The sequence below is a fragment of the Vulpes lagopus genome, chromosome 10 (assembly GCF_018345385.1).
Source record: "Vulpes lagopus strain Blue_001 chromosome 10, ASM1834538v1, whole genome shotgun sequence".
Taxonomy (NCBI): Eukaryota; Metazoa; Chordata; class Mammalia; order Carnivora; family Canidae; genus Vulpes; species Vulpes lagopus.
The window spans coordinates 71,481,354-71,507,854 of NC_054833.1; the positions used below are offsets into that span (position 1 = coordinate 71,481,354).

General features: G+C 39.2%; 1 protein-coding gene across 2 annotated transcripts in view; it reads right to left on the reverse strand.

The window, feature by feature from the left end:
• AK4 (adenylate kinase 4) overlaps window positions 1-26,501 on the reverse strand; it is a 62,655-nt gene that overhangs the window by 14,418 nt on the left and 21,736 nt on the right. For both annotated transcript variants that reach the window (XM_041770088.1, XM_041770089.1), the window contains exon 2: window positions 14,540-14,659. In XM_041770088.1, coding sequence (XP_041626022.1) covers window positions 14,540-14,659 — 120 coding nt within the window. The remainder of the gene's footprint in view (window positions 1-14,539; window positions 14,660-26,501) is intronic.

A 26,501-nucleotide genomic window follows, 5' to 3' on the forward strand; every position in this document is an offset into this window, starting at 1 on the left:
AAATTACTATATGTAAATCCCAGCACAGGAGCTGACACACGGTAAACAGCAGGGGGGCCGAGTGGCAAATGGGGCAAAGAGCCAACACTGGGGGAAAATGAGGCGATAACAAGAAAGACATGAAGGAAAAGATAAGTTCAAACTTTTAGAAAAGGATGGAAGGAGCAGGGGGAGACAGGTTAGTACCACTACCATCACCCAACACGCTATGTTCACATGGGAGAACAAGTCTCCCCCATAACAGAAGAGACGAGAAGGTCACATCCTAAGGGGAGACTCAAGTTTTCTTTAAGGCAGAAGATAGAGTATTCTGCAAAGAGTCAGAGAAAACTCAGGGAGGAGGGTAGAGAATGTTATAAGGAAAGAGGATCTAGAGGGTACAGTGGAAAAGTAAAGAATTAGGAGGAAGGAAGAGGGGAATCAGTAATAAAGAAAGTAAAGAGGATAAAGAAGACAAAAGGACACTGAGGGATGACTTACCCTTCCCTTAATAACCAAGCACCACAGATATAAAAGGCACAGTTGGAAGTTACTAGGATCAAATAGTACAATTTTCAGGGCAGGTATGGTGTCCTAGTCTCTGACGGTGTTACAAAGGCCCTAGCAATGGGCTGGGGCTCTTTCTGAAGCCTGAGATGCAGAATCACAGGTCCTCAAGAGGAGCCCTGCTACCCTGGTTAGGCATGAGGCAAAGGCTCCATGAAGAAAGAAGTGGTTATATGTCTACAAGACTCTCAAAATAGGAATATTCTTCAGCCTACAGATCCTAATTTAAGGCTTCAGGTCATACCATATGAAACAGCATCCTAAAAGGCAGCATCCTTTGAAGTGATTTACATCAGTGTCTCGAGTTGTGCTGAGCAAATCAAAGCAATTCAGATGCAATTCTCACATAAATCAGCTACTAAGAACAGACTGTCAGGTAAGGTGCAACCTGACCAGCACATTTTAAACCATTTTTAGCAGAGTATTATTATCCAGCAATACCTTTTTTTTTCTTTAATGAATATATTGTCAGAGGAGCACAATATGAAGACTAGTGGAAACTGATTATCAACAAAGAAGGCCCCTGTTTTGGGGCACGAGATGTTCATTTTGACTTTGGTGAGGGAAAATGTAGGTATTTTGCTCTTTAATACATTTAGTTAGCATTTGATAGTCACTGATCTGAATTCTCTTCTAAAGATCTATTCCTGCTATGAGATTCAATTGCTTTGCACCTCAAATTGCTAGGATATTGGGATTTGAAAAGAAACCAGTGATGTAGACTAGACAAGAGAATTTGCCACTCTAGGTACGGGTGTGTATTCTTTAAACCTTGTTGTTTATAGCTCTTACTAAAAATTACAAACTCCCTGAAGGCTGGGGCTGTGTTTACTCCGGAAGTGCCCAGGATATAGTCAGACTCCATGTGGATCTGGTATTCCTCATGAGCAGGGATTACTGACCAAGGGGTCTAGATGCACAAATTATGTCAACAAGTGGCAGCATGAATAATTCTTCTATTTAGCAAGAGCTGCAATAAATTGTGGTATGCTTTTATCTTTACTAAAAGTAATCCTCAAAGACATGTTTTCTAAAGGACTTAAACAGAATTCCAGCTTCCTTAGATAACCTAATCCAAGTGAACATATTCCGCTAATTGTTAAGGAAACCAGAAAATCCAATCAGTAAAGTAAACAAAAAACCCACTTAAGTGCTGAAGAGTTTGCTTTCCTCCCTTTAACTACACATGAGACTGTTCATCACATGGTTTCTTACCAGGAGGATAGAAAACCCACCTCATGCTTCCTACTAAGCTATCCCTCTCCTAACCTAGCCCTAGAAAAGCTGCTATGTCCTGTTGAATCAAATAACCAATCCATGTTGAACGCTGAAATGTTATGTAGTTAAATTTCTCCCAAAATTTGTCATGTATCACTAATTATGGTACCTACATATTATTTTTTAACCCCCCTCCCCCCAAAAAAGATTCACCATGTGTATGTAGGAAGATGTTGCTAAATCCCTAACGTGGTATGCTCCCAGCAGTGCCAAACACTGGGCCTTGGCACCTGCTCCTCTCAGCCATGCCAAAAGCCTGAGGGAGGGCAGCCAAAGCAGGAGGTGCTGCAACAGCAAGCTGAGGCAGTGGAGGGGAAGAGGGAACTAGGACACTTCTGTTTTTCTAATTTGGAGTGCATTTATTCCAGAGGAAGGGTGCAGAGCCAGAGTCCACCACCACATTCCCAGGCAGAAAAGCAAGCCCTCTCTGCTTGAAGGAAATAAAAGGGCAGTTCTGAAGGGCAACTTCCAACATCCGCCTGGGATTGGCAACTGGTGAAAAGGCCACACAACATCAAGGCCCCCTTCCTATGTCCATTAAGATCTGGGGCCAACAGGGACGCCTGGGTGGCTCAGCAGTTGAGCATCTGTCCTGGGCTCAGGGAGTGATCCTGGAGTCCCAGGATCGAGTCCCACATTGGGCTTCCTGCATGGAGTCTGCTTCTTCCTACTGACCACTCATCTCTTCCCAATTGTTGGGGAACCAAGAACCAAGTTACAAATATGCAAGCCACTGTCCATCACAATCAATCATTGAATGAATAAAGTTGAAAGCAGGCAGTTATTCTTGCAGTCCTCCCTAACATAGGGGCATTCAAATAATTTACACCACCGACCATAAGCCCCCAGTAGCAACTTAAAATTAATCACCGTCAAAACCTGTTTTATCAAGGCCTTTCCTGTCTTACATCTTATAATTACCTTATCTGTTTGCATAATATTTATTTGTACATGTATCCAAAACCTCCATATTCTATTTCATCCAGTTTTTATTAACAGATGGTGAAAAGAATAAGACACAGCTGCGCTCCAGATGTTGGCAAAAAGAGCTTCAGCTACATCATATCACTTTGTGAGTTCCACATTTCCCACTGAGCAGAGAGCTTAGGACCTGCTTCCTGACACTGAAATCTTTCAGGGACACTTAGAACTCTTCTATTACATTGAGTTTATCCTAGATTTGTAATAAGTAAGTCCTGCTCTCAAGGAGTAGTAAATGATTTGAAAACCGAGGTATGCTATAATCACTAACTTATGGACCTACTGATAGAAGATAAATACTACAGAAAATTTGGTTTTAATCCATAAATTTGGATATTCCAAGTGGCTTAGTGATATAAAAGATGAATTCCTATTAGGTAGGGATTCTTGGGAGAAATCCCTAAATGGTGTTGAGAACTCTGACATCAGGTGTAATGATTCTTCCTGTTTAAGGATATAGATGAAACTCTTAGCTTAGAACCTTTGTTCTTAAGTTATACTAAAACCATGAAGGCCCTTTCCCAGTGAGGGAAGATGCATACTACACTGAGGAACAAGCAGTTAGGTAATCCTTTGCTTAAAGGCCCTTCCATTTAAGGATTCTGTTTACTTGTTCTTTAAACCTAAGGTTCTATATAAACAAATTAGGGGAAAACTGGTCTCACTCTATCTCAATTAAGACAAAAGGAATTCGTAAATATTTGCACTATAGGCCCATATTTTTACTCCAAGTAAAAAAACAGAAGCCAACTATCCCCTACATAAGCCAGCTACCGGCTACAGGTGAGACCTCTCATCATCACATCATGTGCTTACAAGCTTTTTCTATGTGTCAAACACAACTATATGTACAGGATGGTACAAAAAAATACGCAGATAAATCCACAAGTCACATGATTATAAGGTAAGAAGAAAGAATGAAATGGGTAGATAGGATGGTACAGCAAGGACTCAGTGAGGAAGGGATATCTGAATGAAGCAATCCTCATGACAATCCAGAGGCACAACACTGCAGGTAGAGGAAATGGCAAATAAAAGGGCCCTGCATAATTAGCACACACAGCACATAAAGGTAAAGAAATTCTGAAGTGGTTATGGAATATAAATGAAGTTTTGCTCTCCCCTGCCCTCAGGAAAAGAGATCTGAACATATATGAAGACAAAAGGAACACAAAGGCTTGAAAATTTTCAACAAAATATGATAAAGATAAAAAATATTCAATATAATTAATATCGATAAAACTGGCATCCTTGAAATAGAAAAATTGAAAAGGACAAAAAAAGATATAATATGGGACCCTCCTCTGAAAGCTTAGGTAGAACTGGAAATCAAGAGGACACACTACATATAGGAGGAAGGGCAAAAAACAACACTGAGGTATTCTATTTACTTCATGTATAAAGAAACAATTTTTCAGGAAGTCTATATAGGAAAAAAAAAATCATTCAAAAAGGAGGAAAAGTCAGACTGGCCTTAGGGCTTTCCAGAGCAATAATCCCAGCAGGAAGAAGACCAAACAATGGCTACAAAGCTCCCAAGGCCACGAGGACCGCCCAGGAATACCACAGCCAGCTGAACTGCTGTGATGAGGAAACATTCTCAAACATGAGAACTCAGGGAACATAGCCCCCGGTGAGCCCTCTGCTATGAGGGAGGGAAGGAGGAGGGAGAGAACACAAGGAAGAGAATATCCAACGAAATCCAACCAACCAAGGTAATGATGAATGGAAAGGGTGGTTAAAAGTAGTGTAGCTTTATCCAGATAGTATTTGCATGCAAACAATTCCTCATTTAAAGTGTGTAATTTGAGGGGCACCTGGGTGGCTCAGTTGGTTACACATCTCCCTTTAGCTCAGGTCATGATCCCAGGTCCTGGGGTTGAGCCTCCCATTGGGCTTCCCTGCTCAGCGGGGAGCCTGCTTCTGACTCTCCCTGCCAGCTTGTGCTCTCACTCCCTCTCTCAAATAAATAAATAAATAAATAAATAAATAAATAAATAAATAAATAAATAAATAAAACGTTTTTATGAAAAATAAAGTGTATAATTTGAGGTTTCTAGTCTATTCAGAGATATAACTAAAAGATGAATCAAAATAAGCGAACAGAGATGTGGTAGTGGGTAAGAAAACCAGAGCACAGAATTCATTTAAGTCTTGTAGATGTATGACCCAAAAAAACCTAGGAAATTCAAGTTACAGAAGAAAATTTATAATAGATTTTAGCAACAAAATCCAACGAAAATTCAGATGGAGGGAGGGGAGAAGATGTGGGAGGAAGTATAAGTACATTAATCCTCTTACTGTTCACTGCAGAAAGACAATATCTCTCTGTCTCAATCTGAAATGTGAAATAAAAAAAACAAATGTCCATCTCTTAATGCCTTTCATAATCTTAAAGAGCCCCTCAAGAATTAATATCCCTGGTGACGAAAAATTTATCTGAAATACAGTAACAATTCCTTCAGGTTCTCTTTAGCTTTGCTATTGTTAAATTTGTGTAAAACTAACAAATACTTTTAATAATACTGTTTTAAAAATGTTAAATTGAGTAAAACTAATAAATACTTTTAAAAAGTACATAAAATGTGGTGTCATTCTTACACACTTCTAGGTGAATAGGTACATGAGGTGATTTAATTGTTAATTCTATTATTTCTCCCTAGTGGGATTTTAGGTGAATAGGTGACTTCCCTTATATTTTTCTATATGCTTTGAATGTTTTATAGTAATCATGCATTACTTTTATAAGGACAGTGTAAAAAAATAAAATTCCCTACATTTTTTTCCACTTCTTATTTTTTCACATCTTACTCTTTTTACCCTAATCAACTTTTTCATCTCTCCAAAATCTGGGTTTTTCTTATTAGTGATAGGACAATTAACAGAGTTTTATATCATTCTGTTTTATATTATTAAGTAAGGTTTAATGAGGATGGAGAATTTTGTTTAGATACACTTTGTCCAGGTGAACTTAATGAGGGATGAATATGATGATCTTATTACAATGACATTTTTCAGTTTTTCAGCCATTTATTAATGAAATTCTAAGTTCTAACATCTATGTCAGTGTCAGTATGTGTTTGTATGTATATACAACATCGATAGTAACGTGTAACTACCACTTGACCACCTACTATGTTTCAGGATTCTACTAGGAGTTTTACATTTGTTAGCCAATCCTCGTACACCTATGCCATAGGTGCTCCTACTATTTTATGGATGAGGAGAAAGAATCCAAAAAAGGTAAGTTTGCTCACTCAAGATGACATAGTTAACAATAACATAATGATATTCAGGTATGAGCTAGAAGTCCATGCTTTTTCTACCATAATTCTGTTTTCCCAGTGTGGTGCTCTGTGTATAGTAAATGCCCAGTAATTATTTCATTATTAAACTAGCAAAGTATGCCTCAGGTGCTTTGGATGAAGCTTTGCAATGAATTTTTGCAATTCATTCAATTCCTGAGATACCTGTTTCATAAATTAGGGAAGCAGGCTCACCTACCATCTAAAATTAGTAGTTTCATTCCTGTGTCTTACTTTATGGGCTTCTAATTAAGTGGCAATAGCACATGGGTTAAGTGTGTCTCAAAGTGTACGAGATATGCCCAGATAGAGAGAAATCATAGTTTAATATCTGAAGTAGATCAGGGCACCTGGGTGGCTCAGTGGTTGAGCGTCTCTGCCTTCAGCTCAAGTTGTGATCCCGGAGTTCTGGGATAGAGTCCTGCATCGGGCTTCCCATGCCCGAAGCCTGCTTCTCCCTCTGCCTATGTCTCTGCCCCTTTGTGTGTCTCTCATGAATAAGTAAATAAAATCTATAAATATATACTTATATATTTTTTTTTTAATTTTTATTTATTTATGATAGTCACAGAGAGAGAGAGAGAGAGGCAGAGACACAGGCGGAGGGAGAAGCAGGCTCCATGCACCGGGAGCCCGACGTGGGATTCGATCCCGGGTCTCCAGGATCGTGCCCTGGGCCAAAGGCAGGCGCCAAACCGCTGCGCCACCCAGGGATCCCTATATATAAGATTTTATTCATGAGAGACACAGAATATATATTTTATTTATTATATAAATATATAATGATTTATTATAATAAATATAAAATATATAAGTATAGGGGATCCCTGGGTGGCGCAGCGGTTTGGCGCCTGCCTTTGGCCCAGGGCGCGATCCTGGAGACCCGGGATCGAATCCCACATCGGGCTCCCGGTGCATGGAGCCTGCTTCTCCCTCTGCCTGTGTCTCTGCCTCTCTCTCTCTCTCTCTCTCTGTGTGACTAACATTAAAAAAAAAAAAAAAAAAAAAAAAATCATATATATATATATATATAAAGTAGATCTAAAAAAAAATTAAGTAGATCTAAATTTAACATGTTAAAAATCTAATTAATTTTAGGGGTGCCTGGGTGGTTCAGTCAGTAGAGCATTGACTCTTGATCTCAGGGTCAGGAGTCCAAGCCCCACACAGGGCGTAGAGCCTACTTAAAACAAAACAAAAAAACCCAAAAATCTAGTTAATTCTAAAATGTTAGTTAGAAAGTTAAAAAAATAAGTTATTCTTTCAAACTCAAGGTTTTAAATTTTAAACTTCCTTCTAACTCATTTCTAATATTAACTCTGATGTTTCCTCAGTGCCCTGCTTTTGAATTTCGTGAAGTGTTTAACTTTCTGACCTTGTATGCTCATATTTTCAGCTCTCAGACTATCCAATTACCTGTGGTTTCCGGGAACACACATCGTTAAAGCTCTATATCTTTTGCATATGATGTTCTCTCCACCAATAAAAGTTGCTTTTTATTCTCACTTTCAAAATTTAGCTCTTTGTGTCACCTTCTCCAGGAAGCCTTAATAAGCTGCCTCCCTCACCCCTAAGATAGGGTCAGTTCCTTTCTCCTCAGTGCTACCCTTTACTTTTCACTCCCTCCACTGGGGGCCCCAGGGTCCTAGACTCCAACTGTTTATGCAGTATTTACTCCTCCTGGACTAAGCCCAGAAAATATGTTCTTTCCTCCTCAGACCAATGCCAAGCTCATTGGGACACACAAAAAATGTACACTCAATTTGTGTTTTGATCTCTGAACCAAGTTTTTCTAGGGTGAGTTCAAATATCTGTATACATATGTTTTCCATATGGTCCTTAATGCTTTGCTTGTTAAAATCATTCTCTGAAAACACAGAGCAAATAAACAAAGTCAGGGTTGCCTACTATATGAAAATTGTTCCTCAATCCACAGCAGCGGTCAGAGCAATCAGAAGAAAGCCATTGGAAATGGATACGGGGACAGAGGCAGCAAAGAATTCAACCAAAAGAACAAGAGAAAAGACCCAAGGTTTTACCATGTTTTTTTGTCAGATCCTCAGAGCTCATACAGACACCAAGGACACTGAATGTAGGAAAGTCATAGTATAAAAACAAAGTTCTTATAGCTTGGATTGATTGATTGACTTATTTCTTTATAGTTTTACTTATTCATGAGAGACACACAGAGAGAGAGAGAGAGGCAGACACACAGGCAGAGGGAGAAGCAGGCTTCATGCAGGGAGCCCGCTTGATCCCGGGTCTCCAGTATCACACCCTGGGCTGAAGGCGGCGCTAAACTGCTGAGCCACCCGGCCTGCCCTACCTTGGATTTAAAGCACAGAAATCAAGGACAGTCTTTACTACCTAGGGAAGCACAAAAGTGGAATCATCACTAGATCCTAAATGCCACAAGGGCCAGGTCCTACCCACTATGTTGCTCTACTGTGGTGTCTTGGTGGTGCCTGGCACAGAGTTGGTGCTCAATAAATACTCAGTTGTAGGAAGAATTATGGATACTTAGAACCAAAAGCAATTTGCACAATTGCCTGGGACCATTAACAAAGAGGTTGCAGTAGCCTTAATGGAATCAATAGCTAGACATAAAGTCTGAATGGGCTCCACACTTTGGATAAGGTATATCACAAGATAAAAGCATGCTAAATTTCAAGTCAGGCATCACCAAAATGACTCTTCATAATATAATCTTGCTGAGTAATGGTCTTTTCCTGTGTAACTCATTATTATTCCCGTTTAGTTTTATTTAGAGTAGATACAGACACCATTTCTTCTTTCTGCCTACTTTCCTCTGATGAAGTCATGTGTTCTCCCCGGTACACTATTCAATCTGAAATTAATTACATGAGTATAAATCCTTTCATTTAAGAATATCTGAATATTTAATAATCATGTCAGAAAATATAATCAAATATAGGTCTCAGGTATTATAATTCCTTCTTTCAAGAAGGTGATTAAAAAAATGTCAAGTTTGTTTTAAAAGAAACTTTCAGATGCTCATTTTGGAGAAGATTATTATGGCTACATGGCGACCACATGCAGTTCGGTTTCCTGGCATTCACTTTTTACTTGCTTACCCAGGGCTCTGTGTAAATACGAACCTTGGAAATAGCGCTGGTCTGAGATCATTTAACTCTGAGGGAAAACAAACACACACACAAACACTACACACATTCAAGCAGCTCTGACTTTTGCTTTAAAAAAAAAAAAAAAATCCCAGAATTATCTACAGAAAGCACCAGTTAGTCAGTATTCAACACTGTGCTGAACCACAAATGGAACATACCACCATGGACCCAATGGATGACTCTCGTTCCAAAGGGACCTTTATTCCAATGAAAGACTTAAATTATATTCCACTCATAATGCCAGAATTTAATGCTTTTTCATAAACCAAATTCTGACAACAAATTTGAAATATTTTGATACCTCACCTATAATAATATGGTAAACAATTCTGTTATATCTTGCTACCTGGAGATAAATTAAGACTGAGTTTAAGAACCTGCAGGTTTACTATTTTAATACACAGGTCAGTAGTCAAATTTAGAAATGAAAAGCTCTATTACTAATACCTCTCCCCACTCACCCCAACCTGCTACCAGCCCGTTCTGTAAAAAGTGAAGAATTTATATTTGTTTTAAAGAGACGGTTACTGTCTCTTGAGGTTATGGTTTCACCTCAAGATCACCTAGTAAGCAGTAAATACTCTCTTTATATGAAACTAAAAACAAAACAAAAAAAACCATGGGATTATAACAAAATTAGAAGGCTTATAGCACATTCCATTTCCCTAAAATATTTGTCTTAAAAATTAAAGAAAACTATTTTTTAAACTGTTCTTACACATTAAAGTTCCAAATAAATTAAAGAAAGACAGAAAAGGAGGAATAACCCCCCCCACACACACACACACATATATATACATGTATTGATACATAAAACAGTGTTTCTTGCCCAGCTGAAAGTATACTGCAAAGATAAGGTAGTTAGTGCTGGACCATTTTTAGCAAAGACATAGCTGACCAAACCACAGAGCACTCAGCCACCCCATCCAACAAGCCCCCTTGGCTTGCATCCACTCTACTTGGTTCCACCCACCATTTGCAGATGCTTCTTTACAGACATATGGACTGAAATGATGAGTCATCTATCATCCAGAATTCTTTTCTTGATCTTTTCACATTCAATCACCTTTAGCACTCTCAACAGGCACGTCCTCCGCAGAGCATGTGCCCTGTAACATAAGGAGTCTAAGGCTGAACACAGAACGAGGCATTCCTAACACTCCTCGCTTTGCCAAATGGATTTCTTCCAGAGCTTTAAAGGAAAATCACAGCTGAAAAAGTGGCCAGATGAGTCTTCAAGGAGAAAGATACAAACTAAATCAGCTAGGATACTGACGCATTTCACTAAAAACAGGCCTGTGATGCAAAAGAACTTTAGTTATTTGCCCTGAGAGGATAAGTTATGGCAAGAGAAAGCACAAGAAGCATTCCATAACTGAAACTGATTTCCAACTTCACATAGCTAAATATTTTTTAAACTATTTCTGAACTTAACACTTTATGTAATCACACACACACACACACACACACACACACACACACAAAATTCAGGACCTGCATATCATGTAGAACAAATAATAATAACAAAATATCAGACCTATATATATAGCACTTATTATATGGCAAGCATTCTTCTAAGGATGTTACATTACATTCATTTACTTCATCCTTACAAACCCTTTTCTAATCCCAGCTAGAAAATGAGGAATAAAATGCCCACAGAGGAAAGATCATTTGCCAGGTCACAGACTGGCAGCAAATGGCAGAGCTGGGATCTGAGTGGGCAGTCTGGCACCCAACTGGAGTTAGTGGTTATTACACTAACCACCTTTCCAAAGGAGTTTAACACAGACGATCCTTTTTTAAAACAGACGTCTATTCTAAGTTTACTAAAACTACACCAGTTTGCTTAACAAGGTGACAAACTTTACAATTAAAGAATTTAAACCAGTCAAGTGGTAGCAAAGCCAAAGTTTATCCATCATGTAGATATACAAATATCTACACAGTGAGGATTAGAGGACTACCTTGTGTGAGTCAGTGTGTAGCGCCTAGAGAAATTAACGTGGCCTAGAGAACTATAGGGAAGGTGAGGACAGCCAAGAAATAAAAAGCTCAAAGCTCGCAAGGCAGTAAAAGAAAACCCCAGGGCTGTAGTAGCTAACCTCAGTCATCATAATTCTTGTCAATTCTTCCCCTTCAATCCTTTCCATCCCACTGCCATTGCTCAAACTCAAGCTTCCAATCTCCTTTGGTCCAAACATTCCAACAGTCTCTCTTATTTGGTTTCTAGCCTCACTTCCTCCCTGCCCCAGCACCTACTCTTTCCTCTACTGCTAACAGAACAGTCTTTCTGAAACACAAATCTCATCATGTTATAGCCCTACTTAACAACTTTAGCCAACAATTTCTAGTTCTGCCATCTTTGTAGTGAATCAAACACCATCCACTCTAGGAATTCCCCTGCCTGCCTCTGCTTGCAGGCCCAGGAAAATATTAAGTTATGTCATCCTTCTCTTACCCAGTTCATTTGCACTTCTGCTGAGATCTGCCTTCCAACCCCATTCATCAACCTGCAGAACCTCTACTCATTCTCTTTTATCCATAGTTGATCCAATCCCTCCTCCCACTGCTAGAATATAATTTTCTTCTCTGTGCCTGCAAGGTTCCACATGCATATGCTTCTATGATGCTATCAGTAATATTTTACACATCTGATATAAGCCCCTTAAGGGACAGGAACAGTGTCTTAGCATTTTATCAACAGTACCTAATAGTTTCTGACACACAAGAGAAGCTTTATTCATTACTGCCTACGGAATAAGAGCAGGCCTTCTATAGGCCATGATGGCCTTTCTCTTCTGGTTCTCTCTAGTCCCATGAGAACAAAGTTCCACATTTTTTTTTTAAGATTTTATTTATTTATTCATGAGAAACAGAGAAAGAGAGAAAAAGAGAGAGAGGCAGAGACACCAGCAGAGGGAGAAGCAGGCTCCATGCAGGGAGCCCAATGTGGGACTCAATCCTGGGACTCCGGGATCATGCCCTGGGCAGAAAGCAGGTGTTAAACCACTGAGACACCCAGGTGTCCCAAGTTCCACATTTTTAAATCCAAATTCTAGAAAGATATGATCCACTTTATAGTCAACTTTTCAGAATACCTACAAAGTGAGGAATATATGTTAAATAATAGTTCACAAAGAATGCTGCACAGAACAAATCCTACAGGGTCTGGGTAGGTGTTGGGAATGAAGTGGGGGATTCTAAGATCCAATAAATGCAGAAGATGCCTCATGATGTCTCCTTCAGTGAAGAGTTAAACTGCATTGTGAAGAACTAAACTGCATTATCATATTAGAGTTGAGTAAAGAAAACTTATTTAATTTTGGTACTTACTACCTTTGGGCACAGTAAGTGCTCAATAAATGCTAGCAATTTTTAATATTTAACTTGACACGTTTGTTTTCTTGTCTAGCAATTAATAACACTGCACACTACATACTGTGAGAAACACTGATATAGAATTAAGACCCCATCATAGGGATGCCTGGGTGGCTCAGTAGTTTGGCGCCTGCCTTCAGCCCAGGGCATGATCCTGGAGACCCAGAATCGAGTCCTGCATGGGGCTCCCTGAGTGGAGCCTGTTTCTCTCTCTGCCTATGCCTCTCATGAATAAAATCTTAAAAAAAAAAAAAAAAAAAAAGACCCCACCATATTAGTCATTTTGGAGATTCATGGCTCCAGAATTTAACAGAAATACAGGCAATCATTTTAAATGTAGGATAATTCCTCTACCTTCTCTGTGGCAGGTGAACATCAAGGTTTCAACTGTCACAACTTTCTGAAACTTCAGTTTCACCAAATTAAGATAGGATTGACTGCCTTATATGAACTAAAAACAACTGCTCTGCAATGGAAAGCAGTTTCTTACAGATAAATCTCATCTGCCATGTTGGGTTCCTAGAAAGTAGTATATTCATCAAGTTTCTATTTTCATTATACCAAGAAATCTTACTATTTAAGAGTAACACAAATAATCCATCCAGTCCATTTTTTTACCTTTATTAATGGGCAAACTTAAAGTAGAAGACTCTTAATTATAGCTTCATGGAGAAAAAAACTGCAATTTGTTATGTGTGAGCATCTGCATACATTTCCTATGTGAAATATCACAGCAGTCATCAAAGGGCCCACATGCCTGAAAAGCTTAGGAACCACTGAGTCTTTAAATCAGGTCCAAGTATTATTTAAATTCATATTTTTTAAAAAAATAAAACAGTATCAAAGATTGTGTATCTGTTTTTTTATATCCTTTCAAAGTTAGCTTATGCATGTATTTCCATGGGTACATAGTAATACCATACCATCCTTCTGTATTTACATAAAAACAGTATATGATATTTATTCTACTGCACCAAGCTTTCTTCATGCAACATTATATCCTAGAGATCTTTCCACATCAACACAGAGGTATACAGTATTGGGTTAACAGACATACCAATATTTAAGGCATCTCTATGATACTTATGTTGTTATCAGAGTCTTGCTACTTACAAACAATGCTGAACATAGACAACCCTGATGAGACATCTTTAGGAAGAAAGCTTGTAGGGAACTGCTGAGACAAGGAGTATAAAGATTGCTAAATAGCCCCCCCAGAGGTTGCCAGTTGTATACTCTCAACAGTATTTATTTTCTATACCATCAGTACAAGACTTGTAGGTTTTCTACCTTTGTTAACCTAACAGGTGAAAAATGCTAACTCATGGTTTTGACTTGTTTGGCCTAAGAGTGAAAGAACCTCCGATTTAAAAGATGAGTTGTAGGGCAGCCCCGGTGGTGCAATGGTTTAGCGCCGCCTGCAGCCTAGGGTGTGATCCTGGACACCCGGGATTGAGTCCCACATCAGGTCGGGTTCCCTGCATGGAGCCTGCTTCTCCCTCTGTGTCTCTGCCTGTGTCTCTGCCTCTTTCTCTCTCTCTGTGTCTCTCATGAATAAATAAATAAATAAAATCTTTAAAAAAAAAAAAAAAGATGAGTTGTATGTATGACAATAAGCACCATTGGAACTGGAAAACTGGGAACAGTAGTGGGAATTCAGTAAAGTCTGCTTCACGTCAATGGCTCTAGGAATGGTGGTCTGGCGACAGAGAAATGAAACAGCTTCACCACAGTGGGTTTCCATCATGTTGCCAAATTGGAATATATATGCCTAAGTAAACTGACTGAAAATTGAGAAGAAAAAGTGTTTTGCAATGTGTAAGAAACTACAGGAATGTGCAAGGGACTGTGCATAAAAGCAACTCTTCACAGAAATCCAGCTTACCCACAGGTTCAACTCACCATCTAGTAGCCAGTGCTCGAGGCGCCTGTTCTCCAGTTCTGACATCATCAGGCGTGTGATCACATGATCTGGAACCAAAAGACCCTTCTCGATGTACTGCTTTGCCATATCACCAACTTCTAGTAAAAAAAAAAACAAAAACAGGAAAAAGAGACACTCAAAAAAAAGCTTAAAAAAAAAAAAACTTACGTGAAATCCTTTCTGACGGTTTTGCCTTCCCTCCCATTCCTCCCTGCTGGTATGCAGGGACAGTTACAGGTAGACTTTTTGGGGGTAATTTTTAAAATACTGATTTCAATAATAATGGCTTCGTCTCCCATTTGTCTCCCATAGAATTATAAAAGCAGCTTTTAAAGATTTACACAGACAGAAATAAAAATAAGAATACAGATTAAGCAGAAAAGATAAAAGCAAGGAATAAAGCTGAGTCCCAAAGGAAGGTGGTACACAAAGGCCAGGAGAGAAGTCCTGGTACTTCCTCAAACTAAATCACGAAGTGGACATTGAGCCTCCCAACAGTTTATGACAACAAGGAAATGTGATTAATGACGCAGTTCATGGTTTACAAAGACTAACAGAAGCTGAGAAGCACAAGCAATCCTTAGGGACCAAAGGAAAACATTTCCACTGGTCTTCTAGATAGAATCCTGGATAATCCAAATAGGTTTACTTCTTTTCATGAACCTCAATGTAAGTAAATGGCACCTAGCTGACACGGTTGTAAAAGCAACTTAGTGTTGTTAGTGGAATGCCAAGTTCATAAAAGGATATGCATTTTTTAATAGGGGGAAAATCCCTCTCTAATTTTAAAATAATTTCTTCTATGTGGAAATCATGAGTTGGTTCAACAGAACAAATTATCAGTTTAAATCTCTTAGATTTCTAGGAACTATTTTTTTTTTTTTTAAACCAAGATGAAGTCCTCTACTCTCTAGAGAAATGAAGAGTAGAATGAACCACTGAGAACCATACTCATGACAGGCCAATTATATTCTTATAAAAACATAAAGCAGAATAATGTTACTGGAAAAAATAGCTCAAGAATCACTTTGCCCCCCACCTTTACCTTGAATTTAAGGTAGAACCTTTCCTTCCCCAGACTGAGTCTATACTCCAAACTCCAACTTCAACCCTGAAATATGGGCTGTGAAGAGCTCCGTATCACTTGATTACTACTATTGGACAAGTAGCTCAAAGTTAGATCCAGTGATGCTAATTCAGTAACATGCAATGGAAACAACAGCAAGACATAGCCAACAGTGAATGTACCTAAGCATGCATGTGAACAAAATGCATTCATTAACAAGTATTTACTGACTATACTAGGTGATAAGTAATAAGGTACAAAGGGAGCAGTGAATGAAAGTTGCACCTTACTGATATGTAAGTAGTGTTACTTTCATGAAGAGTAACAATCATTTAACAAAGTAAGTAACTCACGTAATACACTATACCAAGCACTGTGCTTTAAGCACTCCAAATGTATTATTGCATTTAATCCTCACAAGTTCCTCACCTTCAGATAGGAATACTCATATTTTTATGACAGCTTTATTGAGATAAAATTCACACAACATAATACTCACCATCTTACAGTGTGTAACTCAGTGATTTTTAATACATTCTCAATATTGTGCAACCATCACCACTATCTAATTTCAGAACATTTTTATCACCCCAGAAAGAAACCCTATACCCATCATCAGTCCCTCTCCATTGTCTCTCTCCTCCCTTTATCTAGCCCCTGGCAGCTACTAATCTACTTTCTTGCCTTTACAGATTTGCCTATTCTGCATATCTCATATAAATGGAATCATGTGGTATTTTGTGTCCAGTTTCTTTCACTTCTTTCACTTCTTTCACTTCACTTCTTTCACTTCAAGGAGTACTTCACTCATTTTCATGATTATTATTATTGCATTATATGGATATATTATATTTTGTTTATACACATCAGGTAATGGGCATTTGCACTGTTCCCACTTTTTGGCTAATATGAATAATGCTACAATGTTCATGTGCAGGTTTTTGAATGAATGTATGCTTTCAGTTCTCTTGGTTATACCTATATGGTATGTATGTTTTACATCTGAAACATCACTGTCAGACAGTAGGCTGGGAGAAACTGGCAAGTTTGGTGCTGCCCTACTCTGCAGTGGACAGGCCAGCCCCCCATGCCCTGTTCTTAGTCCCATTTGCCAAACTTTAAGATAAGATTTAAATTAAAAAACATACATATTCCAAGGTGAGACCAAGATGTGAACTGGCTCCAAAATCCCATGAGGAGACAGCAAAAGAGTAGGAAACGTCTTATTTGGAAAAGAAAAGACTCAGAAGAGGATGTAATAACAATCTGCCCATATCCTGACACTTGACACTTGGAAAAGGCATTATCTTACTCTGATCCCCAGGGCTCTCGATCAGGACTAGTTATGGGAATTACAAACAGACAGAAAAAGTTGTGTAAGAAATGTCTGAATGGAGATTCAAAGATTGCCTAAGAGGGGATATTATGGAGTGATTCTGAAAACTTGTTGGAGATTAGGCTACACTAATGTTTAAGGTTCCTTCAGTTGAATTTTTATGATATTGGGATACCTTGGGACTCAGGAGTCTAATGCAGAACAGTATTCCAAATGGTGCCTCTGAGGCCTCTGAGTATCTGCTAGATGGCTCAATATGTACTCCTCTGACACCTCAAACTTATCACAGCCAAAATCATTCTTTCCCTTCCTACTCTGTGCTCTTGCCCTGGTATTTCTTGCCTCAGTCAATAACATTATTCTCCTCAGATGTCACCAAAGAGCAAACACCAGTTGTCTTCATTTTCTTGAGTTCTCCCTTCTTTTCATCTAACTGAACGTGAAGTTCCTGCCATTCCAGCTCCACAGTCTGTCATATCCCAGACAAATGATCAAAACATAAAAGTGCGACAGTCTAAAAAAAAAAAAGTGCAACAGTCTTGTGAACAAATGATTAAACTAAGGGGATGGCTGCAGAACAAGTGAGGTCACTGTGAGGAAAGCACGATGGCCCCGGATGGCCATGGTGGTTAACGGGAAGGCACAGCTTATTAAAAATCAGAGCTCAAAGAATGAAGCAGTGAGTTATACTCCGAATTACTCATAGCAATCCTTGACCTGCTACAAAATCAAGACTGCTTTTTTTGTCTATTGTATATAAGTCAACCAAAAGAATAATTATATTAAAGTCAATTCTCAATTCTTAACTTACTTCACTTCTCAGTAGCATCTGAACTTGCTCCTTTGCATAATATTGTTAAAATATTAATATAATCCTTTAAAAAATCTCTTTTAATTATTATGCAAGCCAACTGTGATACACCAATGGCTTCCCCTCTCATCTGCAGTATAAGCCAAAGTCCTCACCTTAGTCTACAAGGCCTTGTGTTATCAGGCTACCGTTCTCTGACCCCATCTCCTACTCTTCTCTCCATTGCCCACTCCACTCCACCCACACTAGCCTCCTTATAGTTTTCAGAGGATCACAAGCATGCAGTCACTTCAGGGACTTTTCATTTGTTGCTCCCTCTGCCAAGAACATGCTTTCCCCCAGAATTTCACATGGATCAAGCTCTCACTTCATTCAGATCTCTGATTAAGTATTACCTCAAACAGGCTTTCTGCCCTATCTAAATAGCACAAGGACAAACATATTCCCTCATCATCCTCTAGTCTCTTACCCTGTTTTGCACTATTTTCCAGAACTCCAGATCTTACATACTATATATTGATCTATTTTTTAATCCACTTTCTATATACCCCAACCAGAATATTATTAGCTCATTCAGAAAAAAATGGAATACTTTGTTCAATGCCATATCCTCAGTACTGAGTATATAGTCTGACATGTATGAGATACTTCGTAACAATTTGTTGCACAAATGAATGAATGAACAAACGAACACCTTGAAGATGATGGATAATCTCCCAGCAAACAAAAAAAATCAGTCTAATCTTTTTGTACATCTGGAACCATGATCCCAAGATCAAACATGGCTCTCTACCTTGCCAGGTATTAACTTTTCCAAGGGAGATAGGAGACAAAATATGAGTCAGTACTACTTGAGACGGCCATGTCACATTTCACAGTTCAGTCTTATTTCATCAGTATTTTAAACCATGTATAGAGATGAACCGGGTCAAGTAGGCAAAATGGGGAGAAGGTTACACCATGAGCCAATGACGCAGAAGCATCAGCATACCCGGGGGAACTTCAAGTATGAAGAAAAACATACCATGAGATGATAGAGCTAGACAGGTAGGGTAAGGAGTATGGATTTTGAAAGATTTTTTTTAATATGCAGTTTTAGAAATGCCATTCCCACAGCCAATACCAGCTACTATTTATTTATATTATAGGGCCCAGTGCAAAATGAAAATACGGAGCCTCCCTGTTAAAACGTTTTTAAAAATCTCTAAATGGCAACAGCAGAGCATTAAACTGAGTGCCAAGTCCTCATGTTAGCACACAGGTGGGCATATGTTCACAACAGTGACATCTGGATGGTGTTGGCACGGTGAAAGCAACGGAACCTTTAACAATAATCCAAGCAGGAGACAAGGGACTGCATGCACTAAAGCAGAAGTGATGTGAGAAGGCATTCTGCCCCTTGAGAGTAACTTTGAGATAGGGAAACGGAAGGGACCCCAGGAAAGACTGCTTTTTGGTACCTCTATTCTCCCTAGGACCTCCACCCTGCCTTACACATGCCTTGAGGTATGTCCTCCTTGTAAAAGTCAAGGAGAGTTAATTATTTCTTTGGAGTCATCCAGCACAAGAGATAACGAGATAACCTAACATCTAACGAGTGACTGGGCAGGACTGTCATGGAGGTTTTTCAAGACTGACTCCAGACCTCTTGACACCATAACTCCTGGCTCTGGGGCATAAGTGATTTACAGAGGACACCCGAGCACTCATCCTTGTTTTATCCAGTTCCTGGATGCCTGAGAGGACACAAGGGCAAGACCATAATCCTCAATAATAAAAACCCCAGACCCCAAGCAGAGAGGAGACTCATTCTGAGTCTCCCAGACACTCTATCTTTACACCCTCAATAAACTGCTCTCACTTCCTACCAGCTCCCATTTGACTTCTACCCTGCACAAAGCCAGACAGACTCTCTTGGCTGCTCCAGCAAGATCCCCTCTCGGTCCTCAGACCCAGCCTACCCACATCACCTTGAGTTAATCCAACAGAGACAAGTCTAAAATAACTCTGGAAGAATCCCAGAATCATCTTAATACAATTTACTAAGTAAGAGAAAGATCTAACTGCAAAACATACTTGCCAATTATTTTTGGCAACTTGAGATCTTCTCTGGAGCAGGAGACAACACCTCACCTAATCTGATACAAATTCAAATTTCCACCACACCTCTCAATCCCCACCTGAATGAAAACCTGGAGAGGTCAAAAGCCAGAGCCAAACAGACTTAATGGTATATCTGCATCTGAATGAAGACCTCATTACAACAGCAAATGGAGATAAAATATTGGTCAGAAGAGACAGGGGCCCATTCCAAAACCCAGGACCTTCATCTGCCCTTGTCAGTTTGCTTGGAAGAGAAAGTAGTATCGTTAAATGCTAATGCTAGCATGTTTGGATAACACGCATACCTGCTCCTATTTGTCAAGTAGTATTCCAAAGAAACTTACGGAGCTTTTGAACCATGAAGTGTGTACACAGACGTGCGGTGTGCACGTGCACAAAAAAGTCAGAAACCACCAGGAAGTTTTCAAAAATAAACAATAAATTTAGAGTGCCAAAAATAGGCTAACAGCTTTGCATTTTTTAAGCTTCATAACAACCAAAAAGAAAGTCCATCATGTGTTTTGAAGACTGAACGTAACGTAATAATCAAGGCCACGTCTGGAAAAACTTTCCTCAGAAAGGAAAAGATGAAGCGCAAATTACAAAATGGTATATATTACAAAATTATGTGTGCATGTGTTTAGATATATATTATCATCTTCAATGTTAAATATATTAGAAAAATCAATATTCCACCTATTTTACAACAATATAAATTTTGTGCATCTCATTTTGCAATTACTAGCAAATATAAATTAAGATCTTGGTAACCTTGAGATATATATTTTTTCAATTTTTTTTTTTTTTTTTTTGGTTTGGATTTATTTGAGAAAGAACATGAAGGGGAGAGTGGGGCAGAGGGAGAAGCAAATTCCTCACTGAGTAGGGAAACTGATACGGGGTTCAATCCCAAGACCTGCAATCATGACCTAAGCTGAAGGCAGACGTTTAAACAACTGAGCCACCCAGGCACCTTGTATTTTCAATTTCTAACTAGACCAGATAATACACAAATTGTCGAAATTTAAAGCAGTTGTGTATAAAATAATACCAAACCTAAAAATTTATGTTAACACAGAACTTAAAGACTACCTGTTAAGTCGATCATCTCTAAAATTTATGCTTTCAGGATACAGTAAAGATATTTTAATTGGCCTCATTTCTTTCACATTAAAGTTTACCACTTTCACATTAACTGACATAGATTATGATATTCAGGGCAGTAAACATGACAAAGCATTGTCAGATGTCAATGGGGAAGATGTTAGACTCATTATGAATTAAGACTAGTTAAAAAGAATGATCTTTTTTCTAAATAACCAGAAGAATCAGTTTGGCAAATGACGTTTCTTTAGAAAATTCACAAGAACACACAGATACAAACACACAGATATTTAGGTAGTACACAATCCTTGCTATTGAGCAAGTATCTATACACTATGCAGCAGGCCATGTACCAACCTGAAAGGAGCTTAGAGCTTAGAGCCTAAATACTGGGATTGGATGCTAACCCACTGAATACTTTGAACAGCCAAACTATAAAAATTGCACCCTGTCAGGCAGAAAAATTAACAGTTAATCACAATTAAGTTATACAGGCTTTTACATTGCCAGTAAAGTTCCATATAAATATATTATAAAATAGAAATAGGCTATTGGTCACAAAGTCAATGCACTTGGTCAAACGTTGACTTGGCCAGCTAATAATTCACCACTGACAACTGAAAAGTTACCCTGAAATACTAGTCCAAAGTTGCAGAAAGCCAAGCAGATCCCTTAGTTCTGGAGAATGAAGACAAAAATGTTGAACAAAGACAAGGATTAAAATTTCAAGATAGGGGATCCCTGGGTGGCTTAGGGATTTAGTGCCTGCCTTTGGCCCAGGGGGCCATCCTGGACTCCGGGACAGGCTCCCGGCATGGAGCCTGCTTCTCCCTCCTCCTGTGTCTCTGCCTCTCTCTATGTCTATCATAAATAAATAAATAAATAAATAAATAAATAAATACATACATACATACATACATAAATACATAAATACATAAATACATAAATCTATCTTTTAAAAAATAAATAAAATTTCAAGATAATCAACTCTAGTCAGATAAAATCCACCACTAGAATGGAAGTCTTATGGGACCAAATATCAATTACTGTTAACTTTAAGTAAAAGCAACTGAGGTCTTTTTATTTCATTTGATTATGTCTTATCTCTCTCTTTAGCATCTGATTTTTTCAATAACAAACCCAGAAGGGCCAGCCTAAAGACAACAATGCCAAGTGAGTTTGGTGGCAGAGAGATCCAATCAGCTATGCAACAACTCTGCCAGCATCGTATAAGAGGCCTCCCATTTTACCTCAAATCCATCCCAGTCATGCCAATCACTCAGAACCACAAGTGAAGATTCTCTTCCCCACCTACCACCCAAAATTATCTATGCATCTACTACATGCCAGGCACCACACAAGGTACTACAGATACAGATGTAAGAATAAACTCAAGAAGCTTATTAAGTAGGAGAAGAGTGGAACAGAGTCATGGACAAATAATTATTTAAGAAGTGGGTGCCCTGGTGTACATGTAAGGAACTTGGAAACAGCCACTTTATCCTTGGAGAAAGAAAAAGTTGACTAGACTGAAAAACAAACCACTCTTCTTGGATTGATGAGCTAGGAGAGGACCCAGGGCAAACCACTGCCTCTCAAATGACAGGGACAGACAGGCAAATAGAGGAGTCACATATTACCTGAGCAGAGACTCACAAATGGAGACCACCTCAGGAACCAGTGCTAAGCTGGAAAACTTGAACTGTAATTACTCCCAGGGACCCAGGCATAGTACCCCACACACACACCCCGCTCAACAATATTATGAGATTTACTTCCAGGAGCTCGACGAGGTCCCTACAGTAATAAATACTGGAGAAAAATCCCAAGCTTCAACAGCAGGAGGGGAAAAGAAACCATTCTGAAATAGCAAGAGCACTCTGTTCTTAGCAATCCACGATACATGTGAAGATGGAAGAGGTTTAACCAAAGGACTTTACATTTAACCTTAAGGTTAGCCTTAGAAAATAAACAGCTTCAAAGAGAGGGCTCAGAATTAGGCTACTGAAATTCTAAATGTCACTTTGCCTCTGGTATAAATCTCAAACTGACCTTATTTCCTCTTTAAATCTGGCTTTGATCAAAGACAGGATTTAATAATTAGGAGCTTCCTCCTAACACTACTTTTCCCCACAACCTCATGCCACTGTTTTCTACCCCGCAGCCAGGGTAACCAATTTGCACATGCAATCACATAGCATCCCTTCTTAACAGGTCTCAGTGGGGTTCTATCTACTACCCATTCAGTGGCCTTTAAGTCCTTCCCAGACATGGTCCGAGCCTACCTCAGCAGCCTGGTAGCTTCTCTCCCTTAACCCATGTGCTCCAGCCCACCCCATCTCTTCTCTCCAGCCCCAGGTCCTTCTTCCCACTTCAGCTTCCTCAAATGAGGTTAGGGTCCCCTCTAAATGCTCCTTGGCATCCTGTCCTCCCACTCTGTAGCACTCATCAGGTTTGCAGGTCATTTCTCATGCCAGTCTTCCCCACCATACAACAGGGGATCATGTCTGGTACCCCACTGTCTCTGCCACATCCATTCACAACAGACATTCAATATGCACTTAAAAACTGACTGGTCCTTCCAACTCCACCCATCCCCTAGAGGACAAGGACTAACTGAATCTTCTCTAACAGAGGTAGCTACTCACGACAGAACAATCAGACCTACGTACAAATACCTGTACTACTTAGCTGCACTGGATATCAAGAATTTACACGGGAATATATGTTTCCCAGTGAGGACTTACATGTTCAGTTCAGTTGCAAAGAGGTATCAGATACAATTACACGGAAGTTATCTTAAGTGAAGTTCACTGACCTTGCTATTATAATTCAGCCCTTTACTCAAAAATCTTTACTAAGCAACTACACTTTGTGCCATGCTATAGCATATTTCCCTACATGTCAGGGGAACAATGGAGCATCAGAAGTTATCCCTTGTACATTTCTCATGGCTGGGCCAGGCAAACAGTTGACAAGCTGGCCTATTTCAAAACAAAGTCAAGCTCTAGAAATGGTGTCCTATCTTTTACCAGCACAACCAGAAACAAAAATAAACAAGGATTAATTTTATGTTTTCTTGCCTAAAGAATCTACCCATTTTTATAAAAGTCTAAAACTCACAAAATTAAACCTGTTAAACCTATTCCTCAAAGTACTGCTGAGGGATACATGCATATATGGCAAAAATATATGGTAAAGCAAGAGAAGAATAACCCTTAGATGTAAGATGGCAGCTGAGAGTAATGGAGAAAGGGCCCATGGTGGGGCATTCTTACCCCTTCCGCTGAGTAGCAGACACACAACTATTTGAAACATATATACACTACATACCTCCTGTGTGTATATGTGTGTGTGTTTCTTTTTAAGATTCTTATTTATTTGAGAGTGGAGGAGCACAGGAGCGCACAAGCCGGGGGAGGGGCAGAGGGTGCAACAGGCTCCCCGATGAGCAGGGAGCCTGACACAGAGGACACAGGGGCTCCATTCCAGGAACCCAGGATCATGACCTGAGCTGAAATCAGATGCTTAACCCACTGAGCCACCCAGGTGCCCCCCTCTTTTTGTTCTGATTGCCTATATAGAAGTGAGGGCAAACTAAACACTGAAGACAGAGCTGGACAAATGTCCACAAAGCAGCAAATTCCCAAGATACCTGGCTAAATCACCAGAAACAGATAACTACTCAATGTACTTTTCTTTTCTTTTTTTTAATTTTTTTTTTTAATTTTTATTTATTTATGATAGTCACACAGAGAGAGAGAGAGGCAGAGACACAGGCAGAGGGAGAAGCAGGCTCCATGCACCCGGAGCCTGACGTGGGATTCGATCCCGGGTCTCCAGGATCGCGCCCTGGGCCAAAGGCAGGCGCCAAACCGCTGCGCCACCCAGGGATCCCTCAATGTACTTTTCATTGTTCAAGCTAGAAATGCTGAGTGAAAGGTCGTTGTAAAAAGTGTTTCTATTTCCTCATAATTCTACCTAGAATCACTAGAAACCACTGCCCGCTTCCAATATCATACCGTCTCCAAAACTTGTCACTGAGGATGCCCACACACATGCACAAACACACACACCTTCAAAGGCATGATCAGAAATGAACTGTAGTTCTGTGATTCTGCAACTACAGTTCCTTACTCCCCCCAACTCATAAGAACATTTTGGCACTAACGTCATTACAAAATGAAGAAAATCTTCGTTCTATAAACTGTTTATTGTTGATATCACTTTGATGAATCTCTTTTAGTAAGAAAATAAGCTTTACAAAAAATCATTGTTAATAGATATCAAAGTCCTTTAAGGCAGAAATTATGGAAGAAAGGCATTTTGGCACTTAGCTCAAATGACTCATTTCAGATGTCCGGTATCCACCCTTCAATTGGCCTTGTTCAAAGCCAGGCTTTCTTTTCCTTCACAAAACAAAAAGACACAGTTTTTAATCACCACACACACACACACACACACACACACACACACACACACTTGTTACTGGTAGTTATGAAGAGTCTGAACCTAGAGCAATGGTCAAGAGCATACACTTTAGAAAGGCTGGCGAGGTTCAAATCCTGGCACTGCCCCGTAGAGGCTTTAAGACTGGTCACATTGTGTGTCTATGCACCACACTCCATGCAGGTCATGGTCTGAACAACCATTACGTGGTTATGTTTCTATCTACATTTCACTCTTCTTTTGTTAAGTGGAGTTGTTAACAAATCCTCCATACCAGATTATAATGCCCTTGAAGCTACAGACTATCTTATAACAATCAATAACACCTTACTTGAGATGAAAAACTATCACATTTTTAAACTCTCCATCCTCCTGGTCTCCAAGGTCCTACAGATTATTAGATGAACTTCCATCTCACTCCACCCTCTACCTTACCTTTTATGTATTATATTGTACAACAATCCTAGTTAACCACAGTCATGACTTCAAGGCATTAAGATTCAGAAAAATCTTTTCAACCACAGTAATTATATGCAGTACTTTAAATGTTATCTTAACTCTTTGCCACTGAGTGCATAAAATAAATCTCTAAATCAAGTAAAACATTGTTATCTGATTTATCTACATAAATGGACAGTTCATCCTTTTATCAATGGTTCTCACAGTCTATTCAAGCTGATACAGAAAGATCATTACCACAAGATGCATTTGGATCCCAAGCCTGACCTCTTAACAAGAAAGGATCTGTCCCTACAAGTGAATGTTTGCTCCTCCTAAAGCTATCTGACATTCTTAAACACCCACAAAACGTGTATGAGTCAACTCTTACAGATTTCTGAGATTAAGATTCCAAAATATACTCTAACAGACAAAAAGTTTCACATGAAGAACACAAATTATTTTCAAAATAACAGGTATGTACATGAAAGTCACCCCAAGTGAGAAATCATACTAGGCTAGACTGCCAAAAATCTGCTCCTTCTCTTTCAGCTGAATCTTCTTCTGGGTGTCTGTGTCACAAAAATAAGCTATACCCAAAAAGTTTCGTTTTTTATTAATATATTTTCATTG